The sequence below is a fragment of the Mustela lutreola genome, chromosome 1, assembly GCF_030435805.1.
Source record: "Mustela lutreola isolate mMusLut2 chromosome 1, mMusLut2.pri, whole genome shotgun sequence".
Lineage (NCBI taxonomy): Eukaryota > Metazoa > Chordata > Mammalia > Carnivora > Mustelidae > Mustela > Mustela lutreola.
In genome coordinates, this window is record NC_081290.1 from 212129282 (window position 1) to 212148588 (window position 19307).

At 49.1% G+C, this 19307-nt stretch overlaps 1 protein-coding gene across 1 annotated transcript; it reads left to right on the forward strand.

The window, feature by feature from the left end:
- Nucleotides 1-8249: 8249 nt before the first annotated feature.
- LOC131831758 (uncharacterized) lies at nucleotides 8250-18933 on the forward strand. The gene is made up of 4 exons (XM_059174058.1): nucleotides 8250-8472; nucleotides 8785-11990; nucleotides 12710-12869; nucleotides 17797-18933. The coding sequence occupies exons 1-2, from the start codon at nucleotides 8250-8252 to the stop codon at nucleotides 9684-9686; spliced, it is 1125 nt and encodes a 374-aa protein (XP_059030041.1). The 3' UTR covers nucleotides 9687-11990; nucleotides 12710-12869; nucleotides 17797-18933.
- Nucleotides 18934-19307: the final 374 nt, after the last annotated feature.

The window sequence follows — 19307 nt, forward strand, 5'->3', positions numbered from 1 at the left end:
GTGGGGGGGAGATGTGTCCCTGGGGCCCACTGTCTGCTTCCTCATGGGGGTGGTTCTCCCCTCCCCAGCAACTTGCCAGGAGGGGTTAAGGATCCACACGTACCTAATGACCAAGTGTTTTTGATCAGTGAATGTCTCCCAAAAGAAGGGGAGAACCAGGTGAAATGACCCAGGACCCAAATACCTGGGCCAAAGGTGAATGGGGGGAAGAGGAGCTACCGCAGGCCCTGGGCCAATGAGAAGATGTCTGGGCACTTGGTCACAGCCTGGGGACAGGGACAGTCCACCCTGACCCCCAAGGCAGTCAAACCCTTGTTCCAAGCAAAGTGGCCCAAAGGGTGTCAGTTAACACCCAGCCCTGCCAAGGGTTGTCACGGCAATTTTTGTGGTGAGGACAGCAAGGAGTTAGATGGCCTTGGGGATACAGCCCAGGAGTCCCCCCTCCCAGGCTGCCTGAAATACACCCCAGACTCAAGGTGTACTCTTTCACCCAAAGTCCCCGTCGACTGATTTACTGGGTTCCTTTAATCTAATTCTTTTCCATGTAAATGGTATTGCATTGTTCATATACAACCCAATTTAGCGAGGCAAATAGGAAGCACTGTGTTAGGGCAGTGGCCTTAAACACTGAGAAAGCACCAAGTCTCAGGGAAGAGAGTCCTCAGGCTCTGGACTCAGACCCAGACTCTAATTCCAACTCCGCCACCTGCTGGCTCCGCCCCCACTGAGTCAGTGACCTTGGCCAAATGACGCAGGGCCCATCTTCCTTCTTGTCTTATAGACCAGGACAATAGAATTTTACTTCCCAAGGGTGTTTTGAGAATTCAGTGACATAATGCCTGGAAAGGACTTGATGTTAATAGTAGTAATAATAATGATGCTAATATCGATTGAGCACTTCTGGTCCCCCTGATACGGTCAACGTGGCTGACGTGTACGAAGGAATGAATGACCTATGATGTGGAACTCAAGGCCTTCCCGGTCCACACCCCTCCCTTGCACCCTTCCTCCCTCCCCAAGCCAGATGCCAGACCTTCATTCCAGCCACACTGGCCTCTGCTCCTTCCTAACGGGCCCCACCTTCTCTCCACTCTCTCAGAGGCACTCTCCAGCAGGTTCTGTCCTACCTTCTTGCTCTACCCAACTCCTACTCGCCTTTCAGGTGCAAATCAAATATCCCCAGCGGATCTTTGAAGCCTCCTCTGCTGCCCACAGGGCGGGCTGTCAGCTTCACCCTTTCTGCGCTCCCACGCACTTCCTCCACACCCGAATGAGAGTGCTAAACACAAGGGCCAAGCAGGGCACTGAAGGACCTCAATGTTTTAAACTCATCAAAGCGCCACAAAACCTGTAGTGTAGTTTTGTAATTAACTTTGTTTTAGGATACAAAATGTCAGGCACAGAGAAGTTAAGTAACTTGCCCAATGCCACACAGCCCATAAGCAGCAGAACAAGTGCACAAACCCCCTGGGAAATTCTGATTGCAAAGCTGGTGCATAAACAGCACCCTGGGTTCAGGGTGCCTAAGTCTCTCTCCTCCATGTGAGGCTGGGCGAGCAGGAGCTGGGGAGGGGGTACCGGGGTGGGGGACAGGAGGGATATGACTGTGTTTCAACTGTGTCCCTGCCCCTCACTCCCTCCATCCCCCTCTCTGTGCCTGGCAAACAAGCACCTGCAACCTCCTTCCCCCGATTATTATAGGAAAAACCACTGATCCAGGAAAATTCACCCATGTGTCCTGGTCTTCTCTTTCTGTCCCTGATTTCTGATTGGAAAATTGTGCTATGAGTCCTGTACAAGGGGCCAAGTACAGTCTCTTTGAAGTTGATACATAAAAAGAACTTCTAGTTCATCCAGTTTTTGTTTTGTTTTGTTTTGTTTTTAAACCATTTCCACCACCCCCCCCTTGGAGAAATCTGGAGCCTAACTCTAAACAGAGACATAGCATTGGTCACGACATCTTTTCCCATTGAAAAGAAGGGATTCTGTTTTTAAAGAAAAGAGTAGTAGGGGTGGGTGGCTCAGTGGGTTAAGCCTCTGCCTTTGGCTCAGGTTTTAATCCCAGGGTCCTAGGATTGAGTCCCACGTTGGTTCTGCCTGCCTCTCTGCCTACTTGTAATCTCTCTCTCTGTGTCAATTAAATTAAATTAAATTAACTTTAAAAAAAATAAAGAAAGAAAAGAGGAAGAGCGGAACTCAAAAGGTCCCTTCCTGTCCAGGCAGCTCCAGGAGGCAGCCAACAAGTCAGAGGAAGGTGAGCTGGCTGAGCCTAGCCCCACACTCACACATCTGGGCCAGAATGGAGCTGGGGAGGCAGCAATCCCAAGACGGGGAGGACCCTGGAAAAATCTTCAGAGTTAGCAAGATGGAAAGGTGCCTGTCCCTTCCTTTGCCACCTCCCCGTTTAGTGTCTAACTCAGTTATTTCCAGGATTCTTGTGTTCCCCACCAGAGGTGGGTCAGGTCTGGGGCCAACTGGTCCTTTGCCCGAATCATCCGTGTTCCTTGCCCTCCCCCCGACACTTAGAAACAAAAGGTACGGCTTTGCCAAGAAGGGCATTCCTTCTAAAACGCCAAGTCTGGCTCAGTTCAACATGCACAAGAGGAGGCCTTTGAAGGTGTTCTGGCTAATTTTCTAATAAAGCGAAACTACCTGGCAGGACAGAGGCCAAAACAGAACACACGTCTTTCAAATTCAGGTCTTAATCAGCTCTGTAAAAAATGGATTTTTTTTAATCATAGTAGCTTTATTTTATTTTTTTATTCACATATAATGTTGCTATTTGAAGCCAAAGCTCAAACTCAGGCTGAAACGTCAGATTTGAAAACTGTTTGCAGCTAGAATTGGGAGGCGACCTGGGAGGTGGTCAGGAAATGTGGGGGCGGGGAAGCACTGGGGGACGGTCGCGCAGTGACTGAGTTCATGGGTTCGCACGCTCCTGGCCCCATTGGGAAGTCTATGCTGTCTAGCACGTCTTCATGCTAAAAGTCTGGGTGGAATCTGAAGGTGTCTAACACAGGACGTCACCCTCTGAGTGATTCATCAACTTCCCGAGGAGAGGGGACCCAAAGTAAGCAAAGATCTGTGTATAAAGGACTTGGCACACGATGGGGACCTCTCAAAGTCACCTCCTGTCTGCTCTTTGGGCTGCTGGAGAGGAAGTGATGACCATGAGAGGTGTTGGTGGGCAGAGAGCAGAGCTTTGACCACAGAGAGGCAAAGTTCACCATGGGCCCCTGCGGCCACAGGGAAGGGGGAAACGGCCAGGGGTGAGATGGGCCGTGGTGTGTGAGCATGAGCTGGCAGATGAGAGGGGGGGATGGGAGAGGACGGCAGGACGCTCAGGCAGGAGCCCCCAACACCATCTGAGTCTGGGGTTCATCTGAGCCTGGGTTCCAGATGGGAAGCCAAACTCTGACAGCTGTGGACATGTGTGTGCATTTGTTTGCTCTTTGCTATCACATGATTTATTATACATTTTCAACATCTGAATTTGAAAGTCTGAGGTTGGGAAAGATTCACGCATCAAAAAAAAAAATTTTTTTTTTAAGATTTTCTTTATTTATTTGTCAGAGAGAGAGAGAGAGCAAGAACAAGCAGAGGAGCGTCAGGCAGAGGGAGACGCAGGCTCCCCGCGGAGCAAGGAGTCCCATGCTGGACCGGATCTCGGGACCCCAGGATCATGACCTGATTCAAAGGCAGAAGCTTAACTGACTGAGTCACCCAAGTGTACCCTCTCTTCAATTTTTTCTCTTTTTAAAATTTACTTATTTATTTGACAGAGAGAGAGAGATCACAAGTAGGCAGAGAGGCAGGCAGAGAGAGAAGGGAAAGCAGATTCCCCACCGAGCAGAGAGCCCGATGTGGGGCTCAACCCCAGGACCCTGAAATCATGAACCGAGCTGAAGGCTGATGCTTAACCGACTGAGCCACTGAGGCACCCTGCCTCTCTTCAATGTTCAGTTCAGCTCCAGACCCCCTTCCTCCTGTTGCTCACACAATTCCTGCATTTACACTACCTGTAAGGCAGGTAGGGACTTGATCTTGTGGTTACAGATAGGTAACAGGAAAACTGGACACTTTTGCAATAAAGGAAATGGCCTTTCAGAACTCATACTCATAGGTACCATTGGCATTTAAATACAGATGCCCAGTGAAATTGCATTTCAGGCAAACAACAAAAATATTTTTAATACAAGTATGTCTCAGCGAAAATTATTCATTGTTTTTCCAAAACTCAAACTTGACTGAGCCTCTGGTTTTGGGCTTTGGCTGAATCCAGCAAGCCTACCCATTTGGCACGGATCAGATTATTGGGAGGAAATAGAGATCAACTGTGGAAGTTGTCCAAGATGCCCACAGAGAAATAGGCCACCTGTTCCTCTAACTCAGCAGGGGGCTGAACAGGAAGGGAGAGGGTCAGAGGAAAGAATGGACAGATTCTGCAGTTGGTTGGAGATGTGGAGCAAAGGCCCAGAAGCCGCCCAAGACTTAGAGAAACACTATCTACAGCGTAGCTCCAGCGCTCCATGGGGCAGGACTCCCCCAGCCTGTTTCCCCATTAGCGCCTCATGGCCTGTGGTGATGTGTAAAGAGACAGTAGGAATGTCCTACAGGTGCAGCATAACCAAGGTCCCAGCTCCATTCTTTTCCACATACGGGGCTGCTAAAGTCAGGTCTCTTCCATGCTGTCCTTGGCCGAGGATTTTGAACACAAGGGTGACATGTCTCCTTCTTCATTTCCCCATGGGCCCACACTGCTTGGACCTGTACAGTTCCCCACTCTTCCCCAGGGGCACTCGCAAGCGGTCAGTTTCCTATCCTTGGCGAACTTGAGGACCTTTCCTCTGCTTTTTTAGGGAACCGTCGATGAAAATGTTTCTGAGGGCAGAGTTGGGGACAGAGCCCCACAAGCCATAAATCCTGGCCCTCCAGGAGGCGCTCAGTCTGTGATCAAACACTCCATAGGGCCCATCAAGTGCACCTGCAGCCACACCTGGTTTCTCCGTGCTCCGCCGGCAGGAGCAGCCTGCTCCGCTGATGACATAGGCGATGAGTCCACAGACTGACCCTCCCCTCTGCCCTTTTCTACCTCTGTGACTTGGGACAGATTATGTGGCTTTTTCATCCAGAGATAAAGTTTCCTTTCACCTTTTGATGTCCTTTTCCTTTAATTGTTTTTTTCTTTTTCTTTCTTTCTTTTTTTTTTTTTTAAGTTATATTTAGGGGCGTGCTATATTTCTTTCTTTTTTTTATATATAATTTTTTATTTTTTATAAACATATATTTTTATCCCCAGGGGTACAGGTCTGTGAATCACCAGGTTTTTTCTTTCTCCATGTCAATTTTTAGGAGTCAAAACAATTTCTTCCTGAATTACAAATGTTGGAGGCAAACAATGCGATCCCTTGCCTGGATTTCTTCAAATCACCTTGCCTTTGCCCTTGGTGGCTCTGCCTTCCTCGCATACACCCCTGGATCAGGGCTCCCTCCAGGATGAGGTACCTTTCCTTGGCCTCTGTTGCCACCTGCAGGACCATTTGGGAGAGAGTTCAGTGACCCTGCATGCTCCAGGAAAGTGAAGGTAGCAGCAATCTGAAGGCTTCAGGCTTTCGGGGTTGTCAAAGACCTCAGGAGGCACAACCTCATTATCTCTCTGGAGCTCAGGCTCCAATATTTAATTAGCTGAGTGACTTTGGGCAAGTAATTTCTTTGAGCCTATTTCTTCGTCTCTGAAACATTATTTTACACCCATAATTGCTTTGATCGCGATTGTTGATGGGCCATTCATTCATTTACGTATCTGTGAAGCAAACACCATGTCAATACACAGACACACACAAAAAAAGCATTCCAGAGGAAATCTCCATCTTACAGTGGCATCCATCAAATCCACAGGAAACTGTCCTTTTGTTGTGACACTTGCTACAACAGACGCATGACCAAAGTGTCCCATGAACTAAGAAGTGACTAACTCTGTCAAGTGCAACCAGGGAAGTCCTCACAGTGGAACAAACATACGAGTTGCCTGTGAAAACACACATAAGAATTCACCAGAATGTGGAAGAACACACGGGAGTTGTTCACTAGCTAGAGAACAAGGGAAGGGACATGCCAGAGAGAGGAAGCAAAGAACCAAAATGCTTTTACCTCGATTGCTCTAGAAACTTCCAAGGTGTGACTGAACTTTCAGATCCTGCAGCAGCCTTGGTAGGAGAGAAGTGGAAGGACGGAGAATTTTGCTACCTTCAAAGCGAAGAGATAGCTCCTCACTTTGTGAGCAGTGGGGCCCGGCCCTGCTGGGGGTCTAGCTCATGGAGGAGAAAGAAGAGCTGCAAGGTTGGGAAGAGAACATTCTGGGCAGGACCAGGAGGGAGTGGGGTCTGCTTCATGCCCTAGGCTCTGCCACCCACTCAGTGTGCAACCTTGGCTAGGGTAACCATTCTTTCTATGCTCAGAGCATTGTTACCAAGATACAATCAAAACTGTTAACACAGTGCCCGACACAGACGTGCTCAAATATATGAACGGCTGGTATGACCACTAGGTGTTTACCTTTGGGACATTCTTTTACCTCACCAAGCCTACTTTCCTCCTCTGGAAGATGAGAAGAACAGTGCTTGCCTGCATGCATCTTGAATTCATTATGAAGATGCTATCAGATAATAGAGTCTGTGAAGTTCATATATACCTGAGTTATAAATAAGAATGGGATCCTCAAGCCCGCATCTTAAAAACATACTGAGTGCCTACTATCTGGAAGGCATTTTCACTTTCATTGCCCCATTTAGCGTTTCCCAACAACCATCTTAACAAGGTAGGCATCCCGTTTTGCTTGCCTTACCTGTAAGAATCAGATGTTCTGTGAGCAGGTGCTGGGACGGAACCGTGAACCAGAGGGGATCACGGAAACTACAGCTGAGCAACGGGACCAGGCGTGATGTGCGTATGGGCAGCCCCAGACTCCGTGCTTACACTCTCCTGTCCCACTCGCTGTTTCCAGATCTCTCCAGATCTCAGACCTTCCAGTGCCACCTCTGTGTATCCCGACAGCCCTACATTCCTATCTCCAGCCCAGACATCGCTAGTCAGCTTCTTCACCCCTTCTTCCGTTAGACGCTTCCAGCTTAGCATGACCAAGACTCAGCTCGTCCGTGCCTTTCGCACAGCTTTCCAGTCTCGGTCCTTCCAGCGGCTTGGGGCCATCCTCGATTCCTTTCGATCGCACCTCACAGCAGACAGGAATTTTTTTTATTCTAGTTTGAAATGCATACTCACAATGTGACCACTTCTCTCCACCTCCAGCAGCCCCCACCTGGCCCAAGACAACACCCTTCTCCCCTGGGTCCCTGCTGTGGCCATGTTGCTTCATGATCTCCTACCATCTATTCTCAATGCAGCAAACAACGTAAAAAGCAAATGCCCACTCGCTGCTCGAAACCTACAAATGATTCCCCATTTCTTTCACATGAATGCCAAGGTCCATTAAATTTTTACAAAGCCCTGTAAAATGGACCCCTTCCAACAGATATGATTTTGTTTTTATATGTATTGCTTACTGTCTGACTCCAAGCCTAGCAAATAATCCTTTACTGGCACACAATGAGGACTCTATAAATATGTGTCGAATGGATAAAATGACCATAGTGATTAAGTGCTATAAGAAGATGCAGTCTGGTGGCGCCTGGGTGACTTAGTCGTTAAGCATCTGCCTTCTGCTCAGGTCCTGATCCCAGGGTCCTGGGATCAAGCCCCGCATCCAGCTCCCTGCTCAGCAGAAAGCCTGCTTCTCCCTCTCCCACTCCCCCTGCTTGTATTCCCTCTCGCTGTCTCAGTCAAATAAATAAATAATCTTGAAGAAGAAGGAAGAGGAGGAGGAGGCGTTAGAGGAGAAGGAGAAGGATCCCTCTAATAAGAGGCAACTCATAGGGAGAGAGCCAGAATTTCAGCTGGATTTTTATAGCTCCGAACCCAGAGGTTCTTCCACCAAGACAGTGTGCAGTGGAGTGCCTGGCACAGCAGGTGTTTTTGTATGCTCCCTAAATTGGCATCTGAGATGATTTCCGGAAACAGGGAAGGTCTTCCCTCAGCCTCCATCAGAGGTTTGCCCTCTAAGGACACACACACCCTGCCTTCCCTGGACCACTTCGTGTGCGTAGACTTCGTAGCTCCTTAAAATGTAAGCAGTTCCGAAGAGGAGGAGTAAAAGAAAAGTCAACTGGGCTCACGCTGGCTTTTCTAGAGACCAGATGCGCAGCCTAACCCCCGTCCCCCCTCCGTCGCCGCCCCCGCGTCTTCCTGCAGGTGATGGAGACGCTGTAAAGGAAGAGGTACCCAGGTCCCGCCTCACGGGAGAGGTGGGGCGAGAACCTGGAACCAGGCTGCCCTCTGCCGGCGAGCCTGTGGAATCGGCGCACGGTGGAGGAGTGCGGGGGCGGGGGTACCGGGCGCCAACTTCAGCCCCGCTCAACCGTAACCCGACGCCCCTCTGAACACCTCTCAGATGGGGCGCATCGCCAAAAAAGGGGACACGGGGTCTAGGGAAGGGCGGGCCCTACGGTCTCACTGAGATGGGTCAACAGACGGTCCGAGGCTGACGCAGTTGTACCTTTGATTCATCTAACCCCCTGCTTTGCGTTCACGTCTTCAGCAGCTTCTGCTCTGGCCTCGCCTGGGGAGGGTCTGCGGGATTAGGCCCCGCCGGAGTCTTCAGCGGGTCCAGGGAGGCCCAGAGGGGCAGTGCGTAATTGGGTGGATGAGAGTGGCCGGTCCTGGGAGTCTAAGGCTTCCCTCGGACTCCCAGGCTCCCAGCCCGAAGCCGGGGAAGAGCCCGCGCCGGGAGGAGGGACGCGAGGTCCGGAGAACGAGGAGCTCCGGAGGACGAGGAGCTCCGGAGGACGAGGAGAGCCGGAGGACGAGGAGCGCTGGCGGCCCCGCCCGTCGCAGTCCTTCTCCTCCCGCTCGCCGTCCCCGCGGCCGCGAGGGTCACCAGAGATGCAAGGAGCGGGTGGGGGACGGGAGCGGGATGGGGCCGCGCCCTTGGACACGGAGCCCCCTCCGCGGACCTGACCTCACCTCGGGCCTCCGCCGTCGGGCTCGGCCGACTGGCGCCGCAGGGCGGGCCCCCTGGGGACGGGCGGAACCGCGGAGACCCTCGAGAAGCACGGTTCTTGCCGAAGGGCCTCGGGATCCCCGAGACGTCGGACAGCCCCGAGCGCCCTGCTGCCCTCCTGCACCCCCCAGGGGGTCCCATCGCCGCCCTCGTGGGACCCGGGGGCTGTCGGAGGAGGCGCCAGCAGTCCGGGTGGCGGGGCACGCTGTGCACACCCCGGATCGCAGCTGCCGGACCGCCCGCTTTCGGAACCAAGCCCCTGCTCAGGCTCCTCGTACTGACTGGGACAGGGGAGAGGTTTTCAGCTCAGTTCGAGCCCTGGTGTCCTAAGCATCAGCCTGTCCTTTCTGCGCCGGAGGAAACGGGCAGAGGGGGCTCGGAAGGACCCGCTGTCGCCCAGAGGAAGGGACAGTGTTGTCACCTGGCTGCCTCCCCGAGGACCTCGGAACTTGGAGTGGGAAGGGGGAGGGTGCACAGCCCTGATTCAGCCCAAGAAAAGGAGTGGCTTTCTCCCCCACTCACCCCAGGGGAAAATAAACAGTCTCTGGCATTTTCCTGCATTCCTGATTTTTAACCAAACTATTGTTGAAGGTTGGCCACCTTGGGCTGGGTTGGAGGACTTCCCCTCCGGAGCAAACCTACCCACCCCAGGCCCTGGGCGGAGTAGGCACCTCCCCCAGCCAGCCCTCCAGGAACAATGCCCCTTTGTAGCCTGCCTTCCTAGCCCGAGGCCACCCCTCCATGCCCAGGGCTCCCACTCAGAGGACTCCACTGGAGCTTCACTGTGCTTCCAGGTCCCTGCCTGGGAAGGAAACAAAGTGACCTTCCTAATTGCTGGGGGTAGTGGAAGGGAAGGGAAGAGTGCCTGTGCTTTGAGTGTTGGCAGGCACCTGGCTCCTCCCTGCCAGCCTTGTCCAGAGGAATTCTTATTCTCAGGTTCTGTACCTGATGCGAGGTCCACAGTTGTGAAACGGTAGGGGGGTCCCAAACCCAGCCCTGTTGTGTAGAGAAATTATGCATACATATGTACACGCATGTATACATGTATGAATTTATACACATGCGTTTTTTACACACACGTAAATTAATATATGCATTTATACGTGTACATTTTTTCCTTTCCACCACCCAGGGTTGAGAATTAATGGCATTTTGATGTTGTTCCCTTTCCATCTAGAGCCTCCAAAACCGCGGCTGGCGTTTGCTTGACAGTTCTTCTGTGTGCCCAGGAAGGAGCACCTCCCCGCTCCTCCTTCTCCCATCTCCCTCTTTCAGCTGCCCCACCTCCCTGGCGCAGGCCCCCTGCCTCCTCATTTAGATCGGAGAGACAGTGCCTTCTGCTTGGGTGTGCCTCCCGAGTGGTCCTCTCCCTTCAGGCTCTGGCTTGCCCGTCCTCCCTCAATACTCCTGCCAGTGTCTCGGTCCACTGCCAAGACCTGGGAGGACCTGGTCCCTCCCATCTGCTCCGCAAAAGGGCAGAACCTCAGGGGTGCTGGGAATAATGGTTACCCTCTCCACCCTGGGCAACTGTTGGCAGCCTCCACAGGCATTCACACAAGCTAGAGCCAGTCCCGGACCAAAGATGACTGCCAAAGCCCGGAGCAGTGGATGCTGGCTATGGGGTCACTGAGGGACCACAGACTGCAAGTACAGACTGGGTGACTCCTTGGAAAAATATTCATGTATGGGGTGCTGGTAATTTTGCAGGAAGCAAAAATGAGGTCCTTGAACTCACAGCTCCAGACATTTCCAACCTCCCCTCCGACCCCTCCCTTTCCCTGCCTGCACTCCTCCTCTGTTTGCACTGGCTGTGGACCACTTCTTGCCAAATGACTCAGTACAGTGGGGAGTTTTGCTTATTTGAGGGAGGCCTGTATACTCTACAGGTACCAAGACTGTCACACACACACACACACACACACACACAATTGAATTAAATAAATAAAAATAAAATGCCCAGAAACAGATAACTGATCCCTGTGAAATTTACAATCCTTGATGTCCACTGGATGTTCGCATCAACCAAAAGCAAGACCAGGGTAATCCATGTGGGGCTCATGGACCTCAGTAACCTTGAGGCAGGACGATCAAGGAAATATTGTGCAGGCTCCAATCTGGCTTAGAATCCTGGTTCTGACACTCCCTGTGTGATCTTGGACCAGTTATTCAGCCTCTCTGAGCTTCAAATTCATCTTCCTCAAAAACAGAATTAATAATTCTTAATCTCGACAGGGTTGTTGTGAAGAGTAAATGAAATAACACATTTGAAAGTTTCCAACGTACATCAAGCGCTTAGTAAGTGTTCATTTCATTGTCGGCAGTTCTATTAGAAATGAAGCCAGGAGAGGATTTCTATCATTACATGTCAAAAAACCTCTGGAAATGCGGTCCATCAAGGTCTTTGGGCCCCTCAAGCAGGACCTAGAGCCATTTTGAAAGGAGGACGTGAAGGTGGAATGAAGACTGGGGGTTCAGGGACTTCCCTCCTTCTTGTTTCCTGTTGAAAACAGAAGGTGCAGAAGGAGAAAACATGGTTTTCTGGCAGCATGAGTATGTTTTGGCAACATTTAAAAAATTGTCCCCTTTTCTGATAAATGGGCTCAACTCCGGTCTCCCCCTCCCTTCCTTCCTGCCTTCACCCCTTCCTCCTTCTCCTCCCTCTTCCTCCCCACATTTCCTCATCTGAAACCTGGCAGTCAGAATAATTCATAGGGTCACAAGAAGGGCTAAGTGGGATAACACAGTCAATAAATCAGCCCTGTCTCCTTTAAGCGGTCTCTTATTTTCCTCGTCCCGTTGACTTCTAATTCTCCCAGCTCCTCCGTCCCCTTCTGCACAGAGATGGAAAGTGAGGCTGGACCAGGCCCAGAGACAAAGGGTTGGTCTGGGAAATGTGTGGTGCCTTCATGTCATTCCACCCTATTTGGATGATTGTCATCATGATGGGCTGCTAATAGCTTGTCACCTAGCAAGCTCCTACCAGCGGCATCGAAGAGTAAACAGCTCCTGAATTATTTACTTGTAGGAACTTTTCACTGGGTGTGTGGTCACAGCATGGAGTCTTAGAGTAAATAAACTCAATACTGTAATTTGATTCATTTTGGGGTCGTGCCTAAACTCAACAACATTAAAAATGTACCTGTCTGTGCTGAGGACTCCTTGGGCAGGTAGATGAATGGACTTGCCGTGTTCATCTTAGTGCTTTGTTTGGGCTTAGAGAGCTGGCTTCTCCTTTTGAGGAAGTTAGGGCCTGAATGTTCTATGGTGCTACGGGAAAGGCAGTCCTGGTCCAGGGCTATGGCTGGCTGTTCTGGCACGTCAGCATTCCCCACCCCTTACTCCCCACGATGTTGCCTCCTTTTATAGTTCAATCTGGATCAATGGCTTGGAATTGGTTCATTCAGCAACCATTTACTATGATGCCTGCACAAGCTGGGTGGAAGGGGTGGTAATAAAGACAAGACCCCTTGCTCAGGACAACTCTGAAGGGCTTATCCGGGCTTCAGAGCCCCCCAAGGGCCTGCTGAGTCCTTTGCTATGACAGCAGCAGCCCACCCTTTCCTTTGCTTGATGATGTGTCCTTACATCCCCTTTCAGGTGATGTCCCTGATCTCCTCAATGACCTTCCTTCATGCTGATCTCATGTCATCGTCTGATTCCTGATTCCCAAGCTCAACGTGGAGCTGCCTGGAAGATGGGCTGAGACAGACCGGGGTTTAAATCCTGGCTCTATCACTTAGTGCCTATGTAATTTGAGGTAAGTTATCTAACCTTTAAAATTTCGCTTTTCACCTGGGGGAAAAGATTTTAGTAAAGATTAAATGAGTTTATATAGAGTGTGTAAGTACCTGGATCACTGAAGCAGTGATTAAAGAATGTTAGTTCTTCCTTTAATATTCATTAAACAGGACATCTCAACTCCTACTAGAACTTTGATGTCAAGTTTATACATTTTACTAGAATATACTTTTATGTTCTCGAAAACAATACTGCATCTTTGAAGAGGTGACTCGTTAATGTCTTAGAACACTGTCTTAAGTGAAGCAAAGTGGTTAAGAAATCAGAGGGAGAATGGATTTGGTTGCTGGTAAGGGAGCAAACTAACCAAATGACCTATCGAGTCACAGCAAAATACCCTCACGTGTAGAACAGGATATTAACAGTAGATACTTATGACAGATGGTATTTTCCTTGAATGTCTACAGTAATATTTCTCATGCCAGCTGCTCTTCCAGAATGACCTTGTCATTTTGGAGCACCTAGGTGGTTCAGTCCGTTAAGTACCTGCCTTTGGCTCGGGTCATGATTTCAGGGTCCTGGAATCGAGTCTCATATAGGGCTCCCTGCTCATCAGAGAGTCTGCTGCTCCCTCTCTCTGCTTATGCTCTCTCTCTCTCACTCTCTCAAATAAATAAATAAACAAAATCTTTTAAAAGAAAAAATGAAAAATAAATAAAGAAAATGACCTTGCCATTCCTGTCAACAGATGACATCTAATTCCCATTCCCCTTGCATCCTGCCTGGCCTCTGTGACTCCCATGACCATAGAATGTTCCAGAAACAGTGTTCTGGACCTTCAAGGCTAGATTACATGAGACCAGGTCATTTTGTCTGGGTTTCATGTAACATCCCCACTGGAAACCAGCCGCCATGCTGTGAGAAGGCCAAGGACTTGGAGAAGTTTAGCAGTGGAGATATCTGCTTAACAACTCAAGCTGACAGACCGCATCGACTACCAGTCAACGGAGAGAGCCATCTTGGATGTCTCGCCCCACTGAGCTATTAGATGCCCACAGCCCCAGCCAACTGTGACTCCATGAGGCCCCAACAAGAATGGCCCTGCAGAGCCCAGTCCAACCACAGACCATGACAGGGAATAATCAACTGTTGCTTGAAACCACTAAATTATGGGCTGGTTTGTTATGCAGCAGTACAAGCCCGAACTCTACCTCCTAGGGCTCTTGTGAGATGAGACAAGGCAGACAAACAGAAGAAGTGCTTGATCAGTGATTACTACACTCAGAGAAAAGGGTAAACTTATTTACATGGGGAGATAGAAGATGGGGACACATAAACTCAATAGTAACCAGACAGCTTCTGAATCAATATTTAGTGAGCCCCTTGTCCCATGCTCTCTATAAGATCATAAAATCTCTGAGGAGAAAGGAATCTTGAAATTCTTCTAGTTCTACCTGGCCCCCAGGAAGGACATTCCTTCAGGAAAGTTTGCTCAATCCAACAGTTACTTATTAACCCCTGCTCTGTGGGCACTGACAGAAGCAGAATACCAAGATGACTGAGACCAAGGCCAGACCCAAGCACAAACGCAGGGACGGCATGACCCAGTGTGGTATCCACACGTCCCCAGCAGAGAATGGGTGAGCCACCTCATTGTTGGCCAGCTCTGGTCACACACCTTCCCCACGCTCGGGCTCCTGCCGATCTGTTTTCTGCATACCGACTTGTATTTTGAGTGGCATTTCTCGGGTTCTTTGCCTTCTTGTTCCGTATCCTGAAGTCGACTATTTACACAGGCACTTGCCCCTCTCAGCCCAGGCTCCCCCTTCTCAAGGAAGGACCCTGTGAGGGCGGTCCCTGGGTCTGTTGGCCACCGGGGCCTCGGTTCCTGGAATGACCAAAACCAAAGGAGAAAAGCAAAAAGAAGAAGAAAGTGAAGAGAAGAGAACAAGGAGAAAATGTATCCCGTTATGGGCGGGTCCAGAAAAATGCCAGAGATCTCCTTCATCCACGCTCGCGTCAGTCTACGTGCTGCCGTCGGAAGCCCAATCCACATTCATTTCAAACGACAGCCTAAGCGGCTTTCTCAGCCTTCAAAAGTGACATGAAGGTTTTCACAGGCTGGAATTTTCATGGACAGCAGAAACCAGTTGTTTTTTGTTTCGTTTGTTTTAAATCTCAGAGGGGTTCACCCAGCGTTCACTGCAGCCAAGTAGTTAAGAAGCTGCTACAGTTTATGAGCCATCCCGGGTTCCCACACACAGACATGTCTTATGGCTTCTTAAAATTATCTATAAAAAATGTGTCACACCCCATGAGCTTCCCACAGATAGAGGGTTAGAACTTTCATTTTCAGTGAGAAATGGAAGTTCCATGGCACAGATGAGAAAGCCTTCATCTTCTCTTAGGAAATAGAGGGAGAAGAGAACCCACCAGAATAGCACTCACAGCCCTCGGAAATCCACCCTCTTCCTCCTCACCTGATTCACCTGCTGTGAGCTCCACCCCCACCTCCCAGGTGTCAGGACAGAGCAATTTCGCATCCCTTCATTACCCATGAGATCACTTTGGGTCCTCGTGCTCTTTCTTCTCCTTTGAAAACGTTATCCCGGGACACCTGGGTGGCTCAGTTGGTTAAGCGGCTGCCTTCAGCTCAGGTCATGATCCCAGCATCCTGGGATCAAGTCCCACATCGGGCTCCTTGCTCAGCAGGGAGCCTGCTTCTCCCTCCACCTCTGCCTGCCACTCTGACTGCCCGTGCTCACTCACTCTTTCTCCCTTTCTCTCTGACAAATAAATAAGTAAAATCTTAAAAAGAAAGAAAGAAATGTTATCCCTTGTTTGTACTGATGTTTCTCTGCATGTCTGTAACAGGAGTTTATACACAACCCAACACAGGGCCCTGGTGTTCCGGGATTTACTCTATTTTGTGGCTACAATGTATTCATACCATGGAATAGGGGCAGAATCTGTTGTTATCTCTGAAGACAGAGCAGCCGCCTTCACAAGAGGAAGTCCTAAGAAAAAAAGGAACTTGGTGGGGAACAGGGGAGCCAGTTTTCTGTGAAGTTTGGCAATGGGTGGGGAGACTTCATTGCTGATACATTCTCTTGGTTTATCTGGTTTCTCAGCACTCAAGAACGCTCCTGGATTGAGATGTGTCTAGAGGGTCCTGACAGACCCTCCGAGATGGGTCTGAGGTGTTCTGCTGAGCCTCCTAGGATGCGAAGGACTGGGGAAGTCATGACGCCTCTCCTAGAGAGAGATGACCCGTGGTCATAACAAGAATGCCTTTGGAAAGACAGACCTTCATTCTTGCTTCCATTTGGCATCAGTCCCAAGGGCCTCCATCTGTTTTCTCATCTGTGCCCGTGCCCCATGAGCAAATCTCCACCATCTTCTTCTTCCTCCTTTCCTGCTCAGGGGTGAAGACAGCTCACATCCTGGTCTGCAACCTCCATCCTCCTGCAGCTGGCCCTGGAAGGCTGCAGCTGCTTTTCTGCAACTCTTGCAAATGAGTCTATGGTTCACAACAGCACAGATGGCAAATGACACATCAAATGGGAGAGGGCAGTTGGTTGGGGGTCTGCCTCCAGCTCTGTTGTTCCAGAGTCCTGGGATCCAGTCCCATATCAGGATCCCTGCTCAGCAGGGTGTCTGCTCCTCCCTGTCCCTCTGCCCCCAACCCCCTTTGGCTTGTGCGCTCGCTCTCTCTCTCTCTCTCAAATAAATAAATAAATAAATAAAATCTTTTAGAAAAAATAAAATAAAGGCCAGGGAGAAGAAACTACAGCAGAGGGAGCACCCAAATTCTCAGTGCTGTGAATTATATAAGACTGATGGTTCACAGACCTATACCCCTGAAGCAAATAATACATTATACGTTAATAAAAAATAAATAAATAAAAACAAAATAAAATGTGAATTAATGTCTTTTTTTTTTAGTTTTTTTTTTCCAGAAAAACAGTATTCATTATTTTTTCACCACACCCAGTGCTCCATGCAATCCGTGCCCTCTATAATACCCACCACCTGGTACCCCGACCTCCCCCCCCCCACTTCAAACCCCTCAGATTGTTTTTCAGAGTCCATAGTCTCTCATGATTCACCTCCCCTTCCAAATGAAGCAAATAATACATTATACATTAATAAAAAATAAATAAATAAATAAAAACAAAATAAAATGTGAATTGATGTCTTTAAAAAAAACGGTTTGGCCATGGTCACAGTGTTTACCTGCAGCCCACTAAGCCTGCCTAGCTCTTTGGACCTCATCCAAAGGGATCGATTAGGATACTCATTCAAAGGAAAGAACATTTGTGTGCTGAAGGTTAGGAACAAAACAATTTTCAGGGATAAGATCTGCTTGCGTTTTTTAGTAATCAAAAAAGCAAACTAAATAGGTCTCGAGTTTCTTTTCTGATCAGTTGCATGTTCATTCTGTTCAAGACACTATCTCCCTCAGTGTCAATGGACTTCATTTCTCATTATTTAAAAAAAATTTTTTTAAATATTTTATTTATTCATCTGACAGAGAGAGAGAGAACAAAAAAGGGAACATAAGCATGGGGGTGTGGGAGAGGGAGAAGCAGGCTTTCTGTTGAGCAGGGAGCCCTATGCGGGGCTCGATCCCAGGACCCTGGGACCATGACCGGAGCCAAAAGCAGATGCTTAACCAACTGAGCCACCCAGACACCCTTCATTCCTCATCATAACAACTCATTTCTTCTTTGCTCTTTTCACTGACTCAGTGTGTGAAATAGTTTTCACGTTGCCTTGTGAAGAAAGAAACAGCATGTCCTTATGCTCTGTTAGCATTTGGAGAAATGCCTACATAATCTCTAATTTCTCGAAATGAGCAATTCTGAGACTCAGTCCCTATGTAAGTGCACTGAAGGGAGATATGTGTTCATGATCTGATCACCTTCCTTATTTTCTTTGTCCAGCCCAGCAGCGTAGAGCTGGAGACCTGCGTGGGGCAGCATGAAATGCTTCTCCCGGGAAGAGCATGGCTCAGAGGTCTGTCGCCTGTGAGCATTTGTGATAGTATCAGAACTCTGCCCCTGGACTTCACACCCTGCCTTAAGAGCCTGCCAGTGGAGGTAGGAAGGAGGACACACTGCTCACAACGGGGCTGATGTAACAGAGGCTGTTGAGGAAAGACTTCCTGTGGGCCCAGCGAGGGGCTAAGCATGCCTCGTCCATCTTCTTGCTCTCACACCATGATCCCATTCTCCAGGTCATGTTGTTCTGGGAACGTAAATAAACAGATTAGAAGGCAAGGGCATTTGACGAACTGATAATCAGCGGGTCAACTTGACCATGAGTTCCTTGAGCTTGGGTTCTTCATCTTAATCTCAGTTTTATTTCTGCAGACCAAAACACTGGAATGCTCACTGACCATTTCTGGGTAGTCCTTAAACAGACTTCAAGACTGAAGGGAGCAAGAGGCAGCTCAGACTGCCAGTGAAGCCAAAGTCCTGGTCCTTTCCAAGGGAATATTGGATTTTCTCAGAGATGAGTCTGAGCGACGGACTATACATGTGTTCCATCTGGACCATCTTGTCATCAAACTGGCAGGGCTGTGAGTCTTGAAGACTACCCGGGCATACTTTTCAGAGTCCTCAGAATGTTTACTATCGGTGCTGCTCAATCTTCATTTTTCTGGAGTAACTCTTCCAGTCTCTGAAATCAAATGACCCAAAACAGACTGGACTTATTCAGGGAAGCCAAAAGATTAGCACCTGTCCACAACGATGGAGGGTTCTCCTCAGGCCGACAACAGGAAGACCCCTGTTCAACAGCCTCCCCTTTACTCAGAGTGGCTGAATGTATTTGTAAATCTGTGTCCCTTCCTTAAGTTTGCAACTTCCCTTCTCAAAATGAAAACTTATTTGGAAATATTTTGCTCATTTAAAAGCTTTTTGATGGGGCGCCTGGGTGGCTCAGTGGGTTAAAGCCTCTGCTTTCGGCTCAGGTCATGATCCCAGGGTCCTGGGATCCAGTCCCACATCGGGCTCTCTGCTCAGCGGGGAGCCTGCTTCCCCCTTTCTCTCTGCCTGCCTCTCTGCCTACTTGTGATCTCTGTCTGTCAAATAAATAAATAAAATCTTTAAAAAAAAAAAAGCTTTTTGACAATAAAAATACATATAAATAATATGTCATGTGGGAATGACTGCACTCGTGATCTACCTTTCTATGAACTCAATTTATTCCTTTCAAAAAGATAAACTCTGACTTTATATAGCAACACCATTGGTATATATTCAGGGTGTTTGCCATCCCTTTGCAAATTATATTTGTTGGTATTCTCCCCCTGTCCCCAGTCATAGTCTGTAAGGCGTACAGTACAAGTGCATAACTGTACTGTTGGCCTACTCTTTGTGTATGGTGGACATGGAGTGTCCAGAAAATGGAGAGTAAGTAGAAACTCTAAAGGCCTGGGTGGCTCAGTTGG